Below are 19385 nucleotides of genomic sequence, written 5' to 3' on the forward strand. Positions count from 1 at the left end.
AAAGTGAACCTTACCCCTCTGGCAAATCCTGTAGCTACTCCCTTAGCTCTTTTTGTTGAGGAATCCCCATAAAACCAGACTGGGTAATCTTTTGAGATTATTTTAAGGTTAGAGTCTTGAGAAATGTGCGTCTCCTGTAATAAAACTACGTCTGCTTTATAATGTTTGATCTCTCTTATTATATTATACCTCTTAATGGGAGTGTTTAATCCGTGTACATTATATGTCATAAGTTTTTAAGGGAGGTCATCTTTGCTCACTTTGCTCCGGGTCCTCATTTCCCGTCTCCACCCCAACTCTCCTCCAATCCTTCGCCAGGAGCACAGTGAGCAGAGATTTTTAATCCACTTCTCTTTTTCTTGAACTATTCCAGAGCAATACCCCTGTTTCCTCCCACCCCCCTTCTCCCTTGGGGGGATATTTAACCTCCCCATGGCCGTTAGATCCGAGGCCCTCCATCTCCTCCTGGCCTATCGGTTCTCCCCCCGGAAGTTGGACTCTGCCTGTGATCCCCTAACAGCCCGCTGCTCCCCTTGGCTAGGGGTACCCTTTACCCACCCAATCTCCCCAACCACATTTCAACATTTACTGTCCCTTATTCCCACCCCACCCCCCCTCAGTCCAGCCCCCAGGCCCATTATTCCTTCAGAGTCTCTTCTTTATCGCAGCTGGTTTCTTTTTTGTAATCGGGTGCCATCTTGATTCTTCCACAGGTGGGGTACTATCTTGTGCTTTCCACCAGCCTGGTATCTCGACTTGTGGTATTTCCAGTCTGTTAAAGAAGCTGCCGCATCTTCTGGATGTCTAAGAATAACCGACCGCCCTTCTTTTCTCCCTATTAGGCAGGCTAGGAAGCCCCAAGAATATTTTATATTATTCGTCATGGACAGGGGTTCTAATCCTTCCTTCCTCTATCCAAAACTAAATGGAAAAATTTGGACTGTACACTTTTGTAAATTCACAACCTTGTAAGACCAACAATTTTATTAACAATTGTCATACATTTCTAACTATAGTCGCTTGGCTTGGTAAACTGAGCTAACAGTATACCATGCAGAATTCAAATGCCCTGGTGTAAAAGCATTTGTGCTTAGATTGATTTGACTCAAAAGTATCATCTCGCCTATCGGAGTCTCTTCACTCCTTGATGTCACGGGCACACTCATAGGTTATGTTTACCTTCCATCCCACTCCTCAGATCTCCTCTATGCAGCCTGGCTGCTACCACACATCCTCTGTCAGGAATCTTCAATGGAAGGCCCAACCGTCAGCCTGTCAGATTGCATGCTGGTTTTCTATTGAAGTAAATGGAAGCCATGGCGCGCATACTTGAAGATTTCTAAAGGCTTTGGGGCAGAGGCCATGCTGCCTTGGCAGGTCTTGCTGTGAAGATCCTAGATACAGGGTTGTAGTTAAAAATAACACATTTCATATGAGATGAAGAGACTTGAAAAATCAATTGAAAGTGAAAATATTCTAAATGTATTGATATGTCCAAATTAGCAGTCTTGTATTTTATTTGTATTTTGCTTTTTAATTAATTTTAAGGGAATTACCTCCACTTTGTGTTACAGTATTCTGCTTTTTTATTTTCTGTGAGATGGGAAGCTTTTAATAATCAATGTGTTTTTTTTTTTTTTTACTAAACTAAATATATAGTGCATTTTTCAATCATACATGTTTGTGTGGTACAGTAATGACCTTATTAAATTATTTTTCTTTTTAAAATGTTTGTGTGATTTCTTAGCCAGGTAAACAATGCACTGCTGATTTCACAAGATGTCGTGTCCAAACTGGTACACTTGCTGACAAAATTAGCTGGATTTCTTACAAACACCAATTTTCCTGGTTCTGAGCTGGTTAGTTGATCTAAAAATTATAATTTGTAAAATGAACAGTTCATAACTTTAGTTTGTTATGTATGTTAGCTGGCTGTTAATCACAACTGTCGTACACAAATGCTGATGTTCTCGCAGGGAAAACTTATAGATGAGAGCTGATGTATAAGTTATTGCATTAGTCTACAAATACTTCACAACAGCACTGTGAATATTCCTACTGTGCTGCTCAGTGTGCAATTCTGCATGTGCCTTTTACATGCACTTTTGATTGATTTATTTTTACTGAGCTGCCTTTAAATGCACTTGTGTTTGTGTTTACATGTGTTTCGTACATTTACACATTAAAAAGTGCAGCATGCTGCTTTTTTTTTTTTCTTTAAAGGGGTTGTAAAGGTTCAGGATTTTAAAAATAAAAAAACAAACATGTCATACTTACCTCTGTTGTGCAGTTGGTTTTGCACGCTTCTGGGGTACCTCAGTGGCGCTCCTGGCTCCTCCTCTTCTCGAGTGCCCCGTCGGAGAAGCGCTCTCCTTTGGGACACCCGTGAGGGCGTGCTCCCAAGTCCTGCTTTTGCGTCTATTGACACAGAAAGCAGGACTCTGCCCTGCCCCCGGCGCCCGTGTCATTGGATGTGATTGACAGAAGTGGGAGCCAATGGCTGCGCTCCTATAAATCTATCCAATCAGGACAGGAGACACTGGCTGGAGCTGGTGTGCTCGTTCCCGTGGTGGGAAACACGGGGATCAGGTAAGTATAACGGCGGCTCGGGGGGGCTGCTGAGTGACAGAAGGTTTTTCACCTTAATCCATAGAATGCATTAGGGTGAAAAACCTTGAGGGTTTACAACACCTTTAATGCACATGAAATCACTGCAATGATGTATGCTTATTACAATATATTCATTTTGCTTGAATATGTGTTCGCACTGCATTTAAAAATATGTTGAACTGCATCTGTTGTAAATGAGCCTTTAGTCCAGGTTTGCGTATGTATTTTAATGTATAATATGCAGTTTTTTCTATTATGGAAAAAAAAACATTCTGAATGTCAGCTTTTCTTGCACAATACAGTTGGTTTGCCCCTTAGTACGTTGCTTGGGAAACCTGCTAGCTGAAGTTGATGCTGCAGGCAACAAAGTTTTGAATCAAGAAGATGGCCGCCTGCTTGTGGCTTTGTTTGTCTTCATTCAGCAATTTCAGAAAGAGCATCTCTTTGTGGTTCGGGAATGCCTCTGGACGCTGAATAACATGACAGGTAAACTCGAGGGATAATGCTTGTGAGGCCTTGCAATCTAAAAGGGAGGGGCAAGTGATACAAAGGGTAATAACTCTGTGGGTATGAGTTGATGGAGAAAGTAGAAGTTTCGTTTTTAGGTTGAGGAGGCAAAGACTTCCCTCAATAGATGAGTTTTCAGGGATGACATCAAGGTGTACACAGTAGAAGATAGGTGAATAGATTGAGGTTGGCAGTTCCAGAAGATGGGAGAGGTCCTGGAGGCCAGTATTGGATAGGGTGATGAAGAAGCTAGAGAGCAGAAGGTCTTAAGGGGAGCAAAGTGGATGGTTTGAGTGAAATTTCAAGATAAGGTTGGTGATGTAGCAACGTTGTGGATGGCCTTGTATGCCGTTAGTATTTCAAATTTATGATAATTAGGAAGTGAAGTAGACATGACACCACCTACTTGCCCCAGTTAAGGCGGTGTGATAGGGCAGCCCTCAAATTTTCCACTTGCCTACTCGCATTTTGTGAGTGGAAAATGAGGGCTGGTGAGCATGGGCTGCCTAGGAGCGGGGGGCGAGCACCGCAGGCAGGCAGGGTTGAATGGGAGCCCCAGGGAAGAGAAAGGAGAGCAGGCGGCCGGATCATAAGGGCGCCGAGGAACATCACTGTAACAGCTTTCATTAGAAAGTGTTCATTGCCGAGTGTTCCACGCAGTCGCTGTCACACACAGCCCCACCTCCTGGCCCGGGTACTTTGATAGACAGATAACCCGTCCAATGCCGGGATGTGTGATGTATCAAAGTACCCAGGCCGGTAGGCAGGGCTGTATGTGATGGAGAGCGGCGGGAACACTCAGCAATTCAAATAAACCAGTTACAATGATGTTCCTCGGCGCTCTGATAATCCGGCTGGCAATCCTTTTCCTCTCTCCTCTCTTCCCCTGCACAGGTAGGCTGCATTGTTGGGCACAGGTAGGCTGCATTGATGGACACAGGTGAAGCGGCATTGTTGGGCACAGGTGAAGCGGCATTGATGGATACAGGTAGACGGCATTGATGGACACAGGTAGGCTGCATTGTTGGGCACAGGTGAGGCTGCACTGATGGGCACTGATAAAGTTGTTAATATTTATTTATGTAACTTAATTCTGCATAAAACATTAAAGTGTAATTTCATTAGATAATTTATGAGGGCGTGATTATGGGCGGAACAGGGTAGGGGTTGGGCGGGGCAACTGGTGACGAGTAACCTTTAAGGCCTGGCTATTAGCTCAGGACTTGAGATTTTGAGCCCTGTGATAGGGTAACAAGTAATGGGCACAACTGGGATTTGTCATCCCACAGCTGGAAGTACCTGACCAAGGTCCTTTATAGCAGGATTACCAGCATTCTTTTAAGGAAGAACATAAAATATTCAGAAACCATATTTTAAAAGACATTAACATGCTAGAGCGTATATGAAATTTTAGTGACTGAGTTTATATATACTTTAACATAAGTATATTTATTATTATTATTATTATTATTATACAGGATTTATATAGCGCCGACAGTTTACAACAATATTTATAGAATAAAGCCATATTTGTTGTGCCTTCTGTTTGTGCACACGTACTGTATAAACATGAACCACAGAAAAGTACCCGTATTCTGTAAGCTTTTTTCTTAATCTTGCAGAGAGCATCTATGCCTACCTACTGACCAGTCAAAATTCAATAATGAACAGTACAAGCAGTTTCTTAGTCATAGTACTGCATTAGTGAAGATCACTGGCGCTTGGCACAATATGCCTATACTAATTGTAGACAGTTTTGTTATGCCACCAATGTTTGGGATTATTTTTTATAGGCATGTTAAAGTCAGATTAAAAAGAAGCAAAACTGCGCTAGAAGTCTAAAACGTGAAGCTGCAGCTATAAGTGAACTACACAAATAAAGCAAATATACAAAAAAGCAGCGCTTGAAAATTGATCAATCAAATAATTTGTGAAAATAGTCCTTGTGATAAAATGTCCGACACCAATATATTAATGAATTGAATGATGAAAAATTGTTGTTTTCAATAATCAATAGCTGATGTTAAAAATTCAGGTATCACACTTCCTGTAAGATAAAATGCTTACCAGATAGTAAGCCAAATAAGACAGGTGGCTATAAACCCAGCCTGGGCCTTTGGGGAACCTTTCCGGATACGTCCTGGACAGAATTCACTCACAGGTTGGATCAGATCCACGAAGGTTGTACCCAAAAAAATGTTTTAAATAACATAGCGTGATACAACGCCGGCCGGCATACGAACAAACTCCCGTCCTCTGTGAGGCAGCGTGGTGACATCAGCACGTCCCTCCCAAACGCGTTTCGTCATAGGCTGACGTTCGGCGTTGTGATTTTTTATCTTGCTACACTGTAAGTGTCATTTCTTTATTCTAATAAATAGTTTGTACATATTACACTATTGCCATCATTTTTTATATATATGCATTGCGGAGCCCGAGTTATGGATGGCTGAATGGATCCTCGCAGCCCCATGCCAGGAAGCCGGTTCTGTGAATCAATCTGCCACTAAAGAGCCTGCTGTCTGGTAAGCAGGTTTTCTATGCGGTTTGCAGCACCTTGGTATTCCTTTCATTCTTTTTTTTGCTGAATTAGTCATATGCTCCAATTTATATTGTATCTGGTAAGCGGCCTCAGATCTGTACCTGGGTATTCCTTCACCTTTTCTGCTAACTAGTTGTACGCTTTAATCTTAATTATATCTGGTAAGCAGCCTCAGATCTCTTCCTTTTTTTCCATCTATCATCTGGTGGTTTATCACATGCCTCAGGACGTATCCGGAAAGGTTCCCCAAAGGCCCAGGCTGGGTTTATAGCCACCTGTCTTATTTGGCTTACTATCTGGTAAGCATTTCATCTTACAGGAAGTGTGATACCTGAATTTTTAACATCAGCTATTGATTATTGAAAACAACAATTTTTCATCATTCAATTTATTAATATATTGGTGTTGGACATTTTATCACAAGGACTATTTTCACAAATTATTTGATCAATTTTCAAGCGTGGCTTTTTTGCATATATGTTAAAGTCAGAGCTGTGTCATGTTTATAAAAAGCCCGGAAGGTGTAGAGCTGAGGCTAAAGCTGGTAATACATGAGTTTTTTTTCTTTCAGTTAATGATTTGAACGAAAAACAAAAAAAGCCTCACAGATCCCCGCATCCACACAAGAGATATGGATGCATGGTTGTTGTGTTTTGGCAGCGGGGTCTCCCCCACCCCCATCAGAATACACTGATCAGTGCAGCAGCCATTGGCCTCAGCGACTAATAAAGGCCAGATTTGTGGAGTGCACGACTAATAGTTGTCCTGTGGACTCCCACCTGAGCTGTGGATCTCTGCAGCTCCTCCAGACTTACCATGGGCCTCTTGGTTGCTTCACTGATTAATGCTCTCTTTGCCCATCCTGCCAGTTTGGGTGGACGGCCATGTCTTGGTAGGTTTGCAGTTGTCAAATACTCACTCCATCATCCAAAAAGGGAAAAAACAGTGCTCAGAAAGCTTGGGATATTTTTTATAATCTAACCCTGCTTTAAAATTCTCCACAACTTTATCCCTGACCTGTCTGATGTGTTCCATGGCCTTTATGATGCTGTTTGTTCACTATGGTTCTCTAACAAACCTCTGAGGGCTTCACAGAACAGTTGTATTTATACAGAGATTAAATTACATACAGGTGGAGTTTATTTACTAATTAGGTGACTTCTGAAGGCAATTGGTTCCACTAGATTTTAGTTTGGGGTATCAGAGTAAAGGGGGGCACACTTTTCAGATATTTATATGTAAAACCATGTATCATTTTCCTTCCACTTCACAATTATGTGCCACTTTGTGTTGGTCTATCAGATAAAATCCCAATAAAATACATTTACATTTTTGGTTGTAACATAGCAAAATGTGGAAAATTTCAAGGGGTGTGAATACTTTTTCAAGGCACTGTACACAGCATTTGTTGACTGTTTTACTTACCTCATAAAAAATCCATTCTAAAATCCATCTAGTATAACTACTTAAAAACATATATTTTATTTTTTCACAGTAAAAGATCCTACCATGTGCTCTGCAGTGCTAAACTTTAACTTGGTACCAGTTATGCTGCAGTTATTGGGCCATTCAAAGGACATCAATCTGCTGGTAAATATTACTTATACTGTATGCAGACAGATATGTATCCATTTAAAAGATGTTTCACTTTCTATCACTCCCTTTATGTCAGTCTTCCTGCATATGGTTTTTAGTTGTTATGGCAATTCTAAGGCACTATAGGATTGTTTTGATTACATTTAGCCTATCTGCATTGTAGCTGCTGGCAAGGAAACTACCAAAGGGCATTTGTTCCCCATACCTTTTTTAATCATATGCCAAGAGCTATAAATGATCATTTAATGCTGTACTGCAACCATGTGATCACTGAAGATAAACTGCCAGAAGCAGACCATGAGTAAAGCTGGTCATAGATGGATCGAAATCCAGCCAGTTTAAACAGGGGCTGGTCGAATTTCCACGCATCTGTTGCCATTTCAACTTGTGAGAAGTCAATCTAATCACTGACTTCTCTTGAATGGTAATGTTGGGAAATTTTAATTTAATCAGTGCCTGCAGCCAATGGGCTGCAGCACTAAAAAGTGTATTCTAATAGCAGAGGAGTCTTCGCTGTTGAAATAGCACATTGGGGAGGATTCCTCCATCCACCTTGCATGTGTGGATGGGGCAATCTGTTTTTTTTTTTGATCAGCCCGCTGGCTGTACAAAAAAAAAAATTGATCTGTCTATGGCAAAGTTCTGTTGCAGTCTAGAGAGTACATGTCTGCAAAGATGTTGCTACAATTGCTTTCTGGGTGTGTTTTTGCATTCCATAGTTGACTACGAAATAATAAGATATCGATTAGCAGGTAGTGAGCTATTTAAACTGGTGCATGTATTCCCTGCTTCTACCAGTTTGTAGCCTGCATTGATTACTTGAGTGCAGTGAAGCATAGAAATCATCATCTGTGGCGCTAAAAACAATGAATCAAACAGGCAGATGCCTTTCTTGCTGAATTCAAACAAGTACATTTTTAGGCCCCGTTCACATCTGTGGGATGCACATGTGCGCTTTTGTCAAGCAATAACATAGGGTAGCCCATTCACTTAAAAGAACTGCCCTATACGTGACAAATGTGCCAAAGTAGCGGCTGCACCTTTTATTTATTTATTTTGCCAGTGAGCATTATGTGTTTTTCATGCAACAAAATGAGCGTCTGCTAGCCACATTTGGGGTGTTGTTAAGAAATAAGGGCACCACAAGTGCTATGCATGCTTTCGGGAATACACGCATTCCCAGAACACAAGGATGTGAATGGGGCCCAACACAGGCCTATGAAAAGAAAACCAAACTATTGTTTGGTATCCCTCCATTAGGAGCTAGTGTTCTAAAATTAAAGTTTTTTCTTATCTCTGTTTTGATAAGGAGTGCTGGTATATCTGCCAAGTGTTATAAACCTTATGTCTTTGCATTTGCTTGTAAGGTTTTTTTTAACAAGAGTTAAAACTGTACCTATGTAGGTTCTCACAGTATTGTGTAACATCGCTGACCTTGGGCCTGTCTACTGCCAATGTCTTCAGGAGAATGCCATTCTCTCCAGGGTGATCCCATTACTTGAGACATCTGATGTTCAGGTGACACTTTGCTGCTTGGATCTAATAATCATCCTTCTGCATTACTGTCCACAGGTAACCTAATACTCAGTGGTCAGCTCATGTTTTTTTTGTGTGAGATTCAGTATTTGTGCTTTGTCCTTTATTATGCTCATATTTCACAGTAACTACACAACTGCTCTTGTAAATGATGCACATGTTAGAGAGGAATACTATTGTTCAAAACAGGAAGAAAAAAAAAACCTGTGTGTACCTGTTTGGAAGAGTTTTCCAACTATTTGTTCCAGTTGTCTGTGTAAAACTGGGTACACACATGGGTTGACTTACTAAAACTTGAGTGCAAAATCTGGTGCAGCTGTGCATAGAAACTAAATCAGCTTCCAACTTCAGCTTGTTCAATTAGGTTTGTCAAGAAAACCTGGAAGCTGATTGGTTTTGTATGCAGAGCTGCACTCTCTAGTTTTAGTAAATCAAACCCAGCTTTTTTTTTTCCTCATCCAACCAGCAGGTTGAATAAAAAAAAGAAAACTGACAGAATCCCAACATCAACACAAGGGGTGTTGATGCAGGGATCTCTCCCGCTAAGACATTGTATTTTGACCCCACCCCTTCGTCAGAATACACTAATCAGTGCTCACAGTCATTGGCTGCAAGCGCTAATAGAATGCTGGTTTTCCAGCATGGCATTTGACAGAAGCTGGTTGTTAAGACTGGCATCTGTTGAACAGACAGCTGTACACGGACCGAAAGTCAGTCATCTCCTACTAAACGGAAGGATTTTCAGCCTGGGTGTCTTGGGCTTTTTTCTCTTATACTTCAGTCAGGCCAGAGTCTGGGGGTTTTTTTATGCAAAAGATTCCTAAAAGTAGCACTTGAATGATTTTTTTTTTTTTTTTTCCAAAAAGGCAAACTAAAAGGTAAACACCATACACCTTTGTGGGTGATGAACTGGTATTAGTCTGGGAATTTGAAATCCCCACTCTTCTTCCCCTTTTTTCTGTAGGGTTTCTAGGACAGATCAGAGCAATTCTGATTGGTCAGCACCGCTTTGATCAATCTGAATCTCTTATCCATCCCAGAAGCCCTACAGAAAGAAGAGGGAGGAGATCAAATCCCTGGACTGCTACACCAGCTGTGTGGGCACGGACAGCTCATCATCCATCGAGACAAGTACGGTATTGTAGGGTATTAGTTTATCTTTTCAAAAAAAGATGAACTAACCCTTTTAAGATGCATTCCTGCAGCAAATTGGACACGCTAATGTACACTTGATATGGCCAAATGCTTCAACAAATATGAATTTTAGACAGGATAGAGATTGTTTACCCTTTTCCAAATGCTGTCTGCAGTCCATGATCAGTCTAGGATCTTACTGGTATTGCCCTCTGCCTGGAAGAATGTTAAACACACAGCCAGGCATGAAAAGGTCCTCCATTCTTTGTACATTGTAGCTTTCTTCAACTAGATTGCTTGCATAAGTGCCGGTTCACACAGGGGCGACTTGTCAGGCGACCTAGCCGCCTGACAAGTCGCCTCCCGTTCTGTACAATGGAACCATTCTAATAGGAGCGACGCAAGTCGCTCCGACTTAGAAAAAGGTTCCTGTACTACTTTGGGGGCGACTTGCATAGACTTCTATACAGAAGTCGTTTTGCAAGTCGCCTCGGTGAGGCGACCTGCAAGTCGTGCCGCCCCTGTGTGAACCGGGGCTGACCATTGTGAGATCATGAAAGTTACTTAATTTCAGTATGTTAGAAATCTTGTCTAAAATGTTTTTTTCTTTTAGATGGCAAAAGACCCCCAAATGCTTTCTGGATTACAAATTCTAGAAACCTATAAAGATCATCCAGAAGCTAAACAACATATACAAGCAGTCTGGAACTACTGCAGTTCAGTGGTGAGTGTATAGTTTCTAGTAACTTAACGTGGTTGTAAAAGCTTCAGGTTTTTTTACCTTAATGCATTCTCTGCATTAAGGTAAAAAAAACTTATGTGTGCATCTTCTCCAAATACTTACCCAAGCCCACTCTGAATCCAATGCTGTGCCAAAGAGCGGTGGTGCTGCTCCTCTCACTCTCCCTCCTCACTGGTCTTGGATAGGGCAGCAGGAGATCCACTGGATCCACTGCTGTCAATCAAATCCAGCGACAAGGGAGCGGAGGCAGGGCTGAGCCACACAGCTCGGGAGCGAGCCTGCTCATGTGCCACTATAGGAAGCAGCTTTCTATGGTGACACAAAAGGGGAGGAGTCAAAAGCGCTCTCGGTGCAGGGGACCCAAGAACAGAACACCTCCCTGTTTGATTTTAAAGGAAGCATTGCTAAGTTCTTCTTGCAAAATACTATTTCTTTGGCTGTCATGTTGATCCAGTGGCTACAGTATTTTCTAAGTCACTGACTCAAAGCAAGTGTGCAGGTTAGGAGTTCTGACTTGCATGCTTGTTTCAAGTCAGTCTTAAAGTGGTGCTAAAGCCTAAACATTTATTACCTTAACACATTCCCTGCATTAAGGTAAAAAATGTTTAGACATCAGCATCCCCCCCCTTTTCCTTACCTGAGCTTTCATTAGATCCAATGCGGTGCACGTCTGCAGCTCCCCTCTCACTTCCAAGTCTTGCTGGGGCACCATTGGCTCCCAGTGCTGTTAATCAAAGCCAGTGACAAAGTGGGGGTAGAGTCCCTCTGTCTGTGTCAATGGACACAGCAGCAGGGCTTGGGAGCAAGCACGTACAAGTGCCCCCCCCATGGGGGTAGTGCACAGGGAGGAGGGGCCAGGAGCACTGGTGGGGGACCCGAGAAGAGGAGTTTTGGGAGTGCTCTGTGCATTTCTATTGCACAATACAAGTATAGACATGTTTTTGTTTTTTTTTTACCTTTACAATCGCTTTAAAGTCTGTCACTGCTCTAAGCAAGTTTGCAGGTCAGCTGCCTCAAACATGTTTTCAACCTCCTTCAAGCGTTATCACCAAGGGATTTATTTTTCACTACTTGGTTCTATAATAATTTAGAGATATTATTTCCATATTCTACCTGCAGTGCAACCTGTTGGTGAATCTGGTTTGCAGCACATAGCAATTCTTTATGAACCTCCCCCACCCTTTAATTGTCACAAACTTCAGTCCACCAATCACAGGCAAAATAGTAGGACATGCGATTGTGGTAGGTGAGAATCCCTTTGTTTTACTACATTTGAGGTGCCTCTGGCAAATGGGAGAGTTTTTTTGTATAGTAATCCACAACAAATTTACCAGTCTAGTGAAAAATGTATGAGCTTCTACATTCTCCGCAAAGTGTTTTTGCTATGCTTTACCCATGTACTCAGAAGGGAAACACAATCAAAAGAAATTGCAACAAATCAATTAGAAAATGAGGATGTAATGTTGTGAAATGTTCTTCCTTGCAGATCAGAGAACACAGTACAGAAGGAAATAAAGCTGTGGAATGAACACAAGGGGGACTTTAGAAGTTTTGTTTTATTATTGTCATTTATTCAAGAAGTGTTTATTTTTCTAATAAAGTTAAATATGGTTTGATTTCTGTGATGTGATTGCTATAATAAAGTCCAAAATGCAAAGTTTCTTTACCATCTTGTACAGAGTCCAAGGCAAAATGAGATTTATTATGGCTTGCTGTTTGCAACCGACTCCAAGGCTTTGGCTACTTGTTCAGCCTTTAGATTATTAAGAGAGACGCTCGCCTCCTTTCCGAATTCTGCAAATGGAAAAGTACGGTTATATCAAAAATCATTCTCTAATTATATAGGCATCTGTGAAAAAGTTTTTACGGAGTGTATCTGAACTAGGACTCCACACAAAAAACACACTGACACTACAATTAGATGATGCCTTTATGTACCAGGATGCATAGACAGCACCCAGAGCCATTCAGAAGGATAAATGCTCTGTCTGATGGCTCAAAGTATCCGCTATACTGACAAGCACAGTGCCCATGGGGTTTAGTAAAACTGGCAGCATTAGCTCCTGCATTGAATACAATGGAGTATTGTTGAGACAGTACATTGTAAGACTATGGGGTTGATTTACTAAAGGCAAATAGTCTGTGCACTGCGAGTACAGTTGCTCTAGATCTGGGGGGGGAAATGCAAGGGAAAAAAAAAAAAAAAAACATTTTTGCTTGCACATGATTGGATGATAGAAATCAGCAGAGCTTCCCCTCAGATCTACAGTGACTGCACTTGCAGTACACAGACTATTTGCCTTTAGTAGATCAACCCCCATGCATGCAGAACCAAAAGAGCCATACAAATATCTGGATTTAATGACCATTCAGTAGCATTTCTAGTATTATGAATTGGACTGAAACAGAGGTGTTTTAGCAGCTAAGTATGTTTAAAATATAGTGATGCATTGTGCATTTTAGACTACATGAATGCATATCCAGCATGCAGTTAGTCTAATGCTAACCATACAAAATACACTGCTGCATATAATGTCACTAAGGCTGTGATATTTATAAAGCAGCTTTAATCCTTCAGAAATTAATACAATGAATATAAATCCAAACTCTAGTAACCATGCTACTGAGCTTATTTTTTTTTCCAGGCCTGAGAACTGTAGTTTCTTTTTTTTTGTTTTTTTTTTGTTTTTGTTTTTATAGCAGCACCACCACCTGCAGGTTAAATGGGGAATTGTAGCACCTCTATTTAGCTTAAAGCAGACCTTCGGTCATCTTTTCATCTCTCCATCTATTAAATCTCCTGCCCTTGTTGTTTTAACTTTGGATAGTAAAACGTTTTTTTCTTTCTGCCAGTAAATACCTTATACAGCCAACTTCTTGTTTTGTGTCTGGAAAAATGCCTAGGTGTTTGATATCATGCACAGCTCTCACTCTGGTGAGCGTTTGCCAGGAAGGGAGGAGGGATGAGTTATAAGAGGGCCAATCAGAGCTACAGAGCTGGAGGTGTTCCTCTGTGTAAATGCAGGAAGTGAACAGGCAGCAGCTTCAGCTGCCCACAGTTAAAATGATTGCAGCCAGAATCAGTGGATGGAGATTGCTGCAGCATATTTGAGAATCACAGTGTATACAAAAATAATATGCAAAGTGGTTGGAGGGAAGCTTCAGAATGGCAAAGATGTTTTTATTACAAATTATGTGAGCAGACTGCAGTTCCTCTTTAAATGGATTAATGCTAGCCAAAAACATTAGGTTACTGGAAGTTTAGGCATGATAAAGATTTCTAAATGTTTTTTACTGACGATTTTCACATAAATTTAAACTGCCGGCATGCCTAAGGGTTTGTTGGTGCTATGGGGTAATGAAGGAGACATATTGATAATTCTTGGGCCAGCAAACCCCTGGGACACAGCAGGAGTTAAGTCATATTTACTAACCTGGCTGATCATTATTTCTCCCAAATCTCTCCCAGTTGGCAGCATCTGTGATTACCATAAGGCAAGATGTTGCTGCCAATTTATGCTGGAGACGGCAATGATCATCATATTTTTATGACCACCATAAGGGCAAGAGGTGGATGGCTGTTCAAAAGATCATTTGAGCTCCACCTGCATTGGTTTTCTTTTGGAATTGACAGAGCACCCCCACCTGCATACAGTGTTCTTGGACCCACTACAAACAGCAGTCCCACTATGTGCAATTTGCTATTGTACCAAGCACAGTGCAAAGCCTTGCCCCAGAACTGTGGCCTGCATTGTAATGTGCTGGGCACGAACACGTGTGGCCCAATGCAGGCAGGGCTTAGGTGGCATCTTAAACAGCCATATACACCTGAAATACAGGAGCAGCCTTTTCTGACTAAATTGGAAGGTCAGAGGTCACATGAAGTCTGACGTTACACAATTTCTCTCTCGAACAATAGTCCCGGTCTGATTAAAAATAAACTAAACTTACTAGTCCATGCAGTTCTCCCTGCAGGTGAAGGTCTCTTTATGTTGCCATCTTCTGTTCACACATGCGCAGATGCAATGCAGCTCTCCTCCAGATATTTTGGACCTGGCAGAGACCTTCAATACATATGCGGACATACCATATATCTTACAAGGTCCTAAATACGTGGCAAAGACCTGCTGCGTGTCTAACCATGTGCATTTGAACAATACTTCCACCCCAAATGAAACACTGGGTCCAGAGAAAGGGGTGGGACGAGCGTTATGCCACCATCGCCTAGGTGAGCAATCGAAGGTAATGGGATGCAACAAATTAAAGATATTATGAAAGGAAGTCCACATTGTGAGTGAAGGTTCTCTTTAAATTGGGTTCACTTCAATCTGAAACGCAAATACCTGTTTCTAATTTGTATGCGATTGGGTATTCAAAGTGAACACAGCTACAATATATTGAATGAAGATTTCCAACCTCTCTAGTAAACATATCCCACAGTCTTCCACTTTTTTCTGCAGTCCATGGGGTCAGCCCACTGACTGGCAGCAACTGTTCGTAAGCTCCAGCTAAATAAAGAGCAAATGTAATCCTTCATAAGGGAGCCTGTATAGTTAACATATAAAGTACCATTCATATAATAAAGTATTATTTATATTCCTCTTGTTCTTGTTAGTCCTTTTGCCTCACACTAGAACAGTGATTCTCAACCTTTCTAGTGCCGTGACCCCTTGATAAAATTTCCCAAGTTGTGGGGACCCCTAACAGTAAAATTATTTTTGTAGCATAGGTTGTGAGCACCCAAGGCAAGACAAGTAATTTGCGACCCTGACCCACGGACATTTAGCTCTCCCTGAGTCCCTTCCACTCGTACAGTATTAAAATCCTAATTTCTTGTTTTTTTTTCCCCATCCCTCTCTCTAGCCATCTTTCTTGTTCTTTCTCTTATTCTTTCTCTCCCTTTTTCTTTGCTCCTCCACCTCTTTTCCTCTACCTTTCACGTATTCTCTATTTTTATTCCTTCTCTTACTCCTTGGTGCGGTGGGGGGTGGGATGAGTGGCAATGCTGGGGGGAGTTCTTATCAGCCAACAAAGGTGCTCTTGATCAAGGTTATCTGCTGATCTGAGAACTGTAGCGGGGACTATTAATGGCAACTGTAATCACAGGTAGTCTTACTCACTGTGTCCCTGGCTTCACTGTGTCTCCCAGCAGTGGCACTTATGCCGAAATCAGGAGATAAGCTGGCCTCTAGTTTCTTCCCCCCACCTATGCTGTGAACTGAATGGGCGGCTGCGAGGAGGCTGAGTGGGCATCCGCGGGCTTAGTGGACGGCCGCAAAAAGGCAGAGAGAGCGGTGCGGGCTTTAGGAACAGCCCAGGATTTGGTGACCCCTGGCAAATCTTCATCCGACCCCCAGGTTGAGAACCACTGCACTAGAAGGAACGATCGCCATCTGGTTACGTGAGGACAGTCCTTTATTCAGTAAACTCCTACATGGCCCAAAATCATCACATTGGAATTCCTGTAGATATTGGACCATGTATGGGCAACTTTTATCCAATATTGCTCAGTCATTGAAAGACTTTATACCCAACTCATTTTGACATTATGTAAATGTTCAATTAGATGGTAAAAGAGTTTAGTCTTTTGAATAAAGAAAAACATGGATTTCTATGGAAAGCAGAACCTTTAGTATTACTCAGTATAAAGTTATCAAATACTCACCATATCTTGCCCATAGTTTAGGCTGAACCTCTGAGCATTCTCTGATTAATATAGGAAAGTCTGGATTAGCCTTTTTCAGCTCCACATAGTTCTGTTCAATAAAGTCTCTGAAAAAAGAAAGAAGCACTTCAGTTCAAAAATATCAAATCTATGGTAATAAAATAAACTCTGAAAAAGCAAAAACAGCAGTATGGGTGGGTTATGTTTATTTCAACCCCCATGTGTCTTTAGGCATGCATACCTGCAATTTTTTTTCAATGCAAGACACCACAATGCAGAAATGATTCACATCTGTGTGTTGTAGTGCTGGCGCTAGATGTTTGGGGGTTCCTCTTAAAATGAATGGTACCACAGCACTTAGTTGCATGTGTTGGGAGTAACATGCTAAAATGTGTTACTACAACACATCAGTGTAAATAGAAGAATGAAGCACATAGGTATAAAAAAAATTCAGTTTATTATACAAATTAGCATATAAGTGTATATCCAATTATAATAACTGGTACAATTCATAAAAAATGATATCTATACATACAATATAGATGGGTTGCCACATGATTATAAACAATTAATATCAAAAATCATACATACTGACAGGTATTAATTGAATCATAGGGACACGACTTATAATAGCTTTATGCATTTCATGGATTGATCTACTCTTCAGGAGCATGCACGTGAGTTCAAGAAAAAATAAAATAAAATCAAGTATAAAAACCCACTCTCTACCATACTTACAAGGTTGACTATATAATAAAAGCGAGGCACTGTAGATCAGGGACCCCCAAAGGGGGGCATCTCCAACGGGAGCTGAGGTGGTATGAGTGGCCCTCGATTCACTCTGGTGTGTCGTCGTTCACTACATGAAACACCTCAGCAGCCTGGTACCACCACACAGGCCCACCAGCAGTACCATCACACAGTACCGCCACAATGTCTCAAAGGGTTTACACACCTGAGGAGGCATATGCCATCCTTACCACGTCAGATGATGAGAGCGGGGAGCTCCCATCATCCGATTCTGGTTCGGAATACGAGCCAGTGGAGGATAGTGGATCAGAGTCCGAGTCAGCAGAGGAAACAGTCCCTCTCAAAAGAATAAGGAGATCAGGACCAAGATCAGAAGACCTGCCTACCACCAGCAGCACCAGACCCCAGGAAGAGGAGCCCAGTACAAGTACTGGAATTACAGGCTCAACCTAAAGAATCCAGCCCCAGTCCTACCTTCCCGATGCCCTGGCAAACCCCTTATGGTTGCCTGCCAACTCAGGATCCGCTATCATCCCCCCTTTCACTGCACAGCCAGGTGTGCAGCCCAACACTACGAATTTTTCCCAATTAGATTCTTTTTCCCACAAGATTCGCTGCAGAATATGGTGGACCAAACCAATCTGTATGCATCACAATTTATTGCTGCCAACCCCAATTCATCCTTCGCCCATATGTTCCAGTGGCGACGTTTCACACTGGATGAATTTAAATGGTTTTTGGCCCTTACAAAAAAGAACAAACTCCATGCCTATTGGTCCACCAACCCCCATCCACCACATGCCAATATATTCTGCTGTCATGTCCAGGACACACTACGATATGATTATCCGTTTTCTACACTTTAACAATAATTTGCAGTGCCCTCCCTGAGATCATCCCCACCACGACAAATTGTACAAGATACGCCCCCTAATCAATTCCTTTTCCCAGCGATTTGCTGAAGTTTTTATCCCAGACCAAAACATTTGTGTGGACGAATCCCTTATACATTTTACTGGCCGACTGCACTTCAAGCAATATACACCAATTAAGAGAGCCAGGTATGGGTTGAAATTAAATAAATTGTGTTATCGAGCCACTGGATACGTATATACATTCCGGATTTATGAAGGCAAAGACACCCGGCTCCAGCCCTGAGAGTGCCCCACATATATTGGAACCAGTGGGAAAATTGTCTGGGAGCTGGCATACCCCGTGTTCGAAAAAGCATACCACTTATATGTAGACAACTATTATACCAGCCTGCCCCTTTTTCGCCACCTTTACAGTAAACAAACCCTGGCCTGCAGTGCCGTCAAAAAAAACCCAAAACGGAAGGGCTTCCCACAAAATCTGTTAACAAAAAATTGCAAAAAACGGGGAATCTGCATTCATGTTGGCCATGAAGTGGAGGGACAAGAAAGATGTCCACATCCTCTCTACCATCCACAATGACACCTTGGTGGAGATGCGGCCCCGTTGTAAAGACTGAATGTGTCCACGACTACAATCTGTAAATGGGGGGGGGGGGGTTAAACGATCAGATGCTACAACCTTATTTGTCAGTTGGTATAAGAAAGTTGCATTTCATGGGCCCTGTTTATTTCATCTGTCTGCTTCCAAAAATCAACTGAAAACCAACAAATCACCTACCTCAAGTATATTGAAGACATCATCACTGCCCTGATTTACCAACATGCACCCGCCCCAGAAAACATTCGCTCTGACTTCACGGGCAACATTTTCCCTATAACATTCCCCCCACAGAATCTGGAAGAAGACGCCAAAAGTAATGCAGTCTATGCAGAAGAGGAGGAGTTAGAAAAGATACCAGCTATTATTGCCCCCAATGTCCCTCCAACCTGGCCTGTGCATTGGAGATTGCTTCAAAAATTATCACACATCCATCAGATATTAGTTACCCTTATTATTAGCAGACTGCCATTTCCCCATTTCAAATAACTGTGTGGATCATTTGCCTGCTACCATGTTTCTACCTTTCATGTTAATTAACTGACCCTGGCCTGTTTACCAACAATGTCTTTGCCTGCCAATTTAAATCACTTTACTGACTTCCACGTGCACAGACCTCGGCCTGTTGATCGACTATGTTTTTTGCCTGCCACTTTGACTGATCTTTTGCCCTTCTACTTTAGTACACAGGGGTCTCACATATATGAGGGGCTTCAGAATAGCGTTCTGAGTAGAGAAAAAACATTTTTTAATTTTCTGTGCTCCCAGAACAGGGTCTGGTTGCCTGGAGGCTTCAAAGAGATTTGGGGTGGGAGAAGCCTCTACCCCTG

The 19385-nt window shown here is 41.9% G+C and overlaps 2 protein-coding genes across 3 annotated transcripts in view; one reads left to right on the forward strand and one right to left on the reverse strand.

Annotated features, from left to right (window-relative positions):
* TMCO6 (transmembrane and coiled-coil domains 6) overlaps positions 1 to 12324 on the forward strand; it is a 79570-nt gene extending 67246 nt beyond the window's left edge. For both annotated transcript variants that reach the window (XM_073620872.1, XM_073620873.1), the window contains exons 9-14: positions 1748 to 1859; positions 2913 to 3096; positions 7155 to 7249; positions 8660 to 8827; positions 10539 to 10649; positions 12154 to 12324. In XM_073620872.1, the coding sequence (XP_073476973.1) occupies positions 1748 to 1859; positions 2913 to 3096; positions 7155 to 7249; positions 8660 to 8827; positions 10539 to 10649; positions 12154 to 12195 (712 nt within the window). In that variant the 3' untranslated portion in view covers positions 12196 to 12324. The remainder of the gene's footprint in view (positions 1 to 1747; positions 1860 to 2912; positions 3097 to 7154; positions 7250 to 8659; positions 8828 to 10538; positions 10650 to 12153) is intronic.
* Positions 12206 to 19385, reverse strand: part of NDUFA2 (NADH:ubiquinone oxidoreductase subunit A2) — a 12802-nt gene continuing 5622 nt past the window's right edge. The window contains exons 2-3 of the mRNA XM_073620875.1: positions 16333 to 16439; positions 12206 to 12461 (exon numbers count right to left, since the gene is read on the reverse strand). Coding sequence (XP_073476976.1) covers positions 12370 to 12461; positions 16333 to 16439 — 199 coding nt within the window. The 3' untranslated portion in view covers positions 12206 to 12369. The remainder of the gene's footprint in view (positions 12462 to 16332; positions 16440 to 19385) is intronic.

Source organism: Aquarana catesbeiana, linkage group LG03 (assembly GCF_042186555.1).
Source record: "Aquarana catesbeiana isolate 2022-GZ linkage group LG03, ASM4218655v1, whole genome shotgun sequence".
Lineage (NCBI taxonomy): Eukaryota > Metazoa > Chordata > Amphibia > Anura > Ranidae > Aquarana > Aquarana catesbeiana.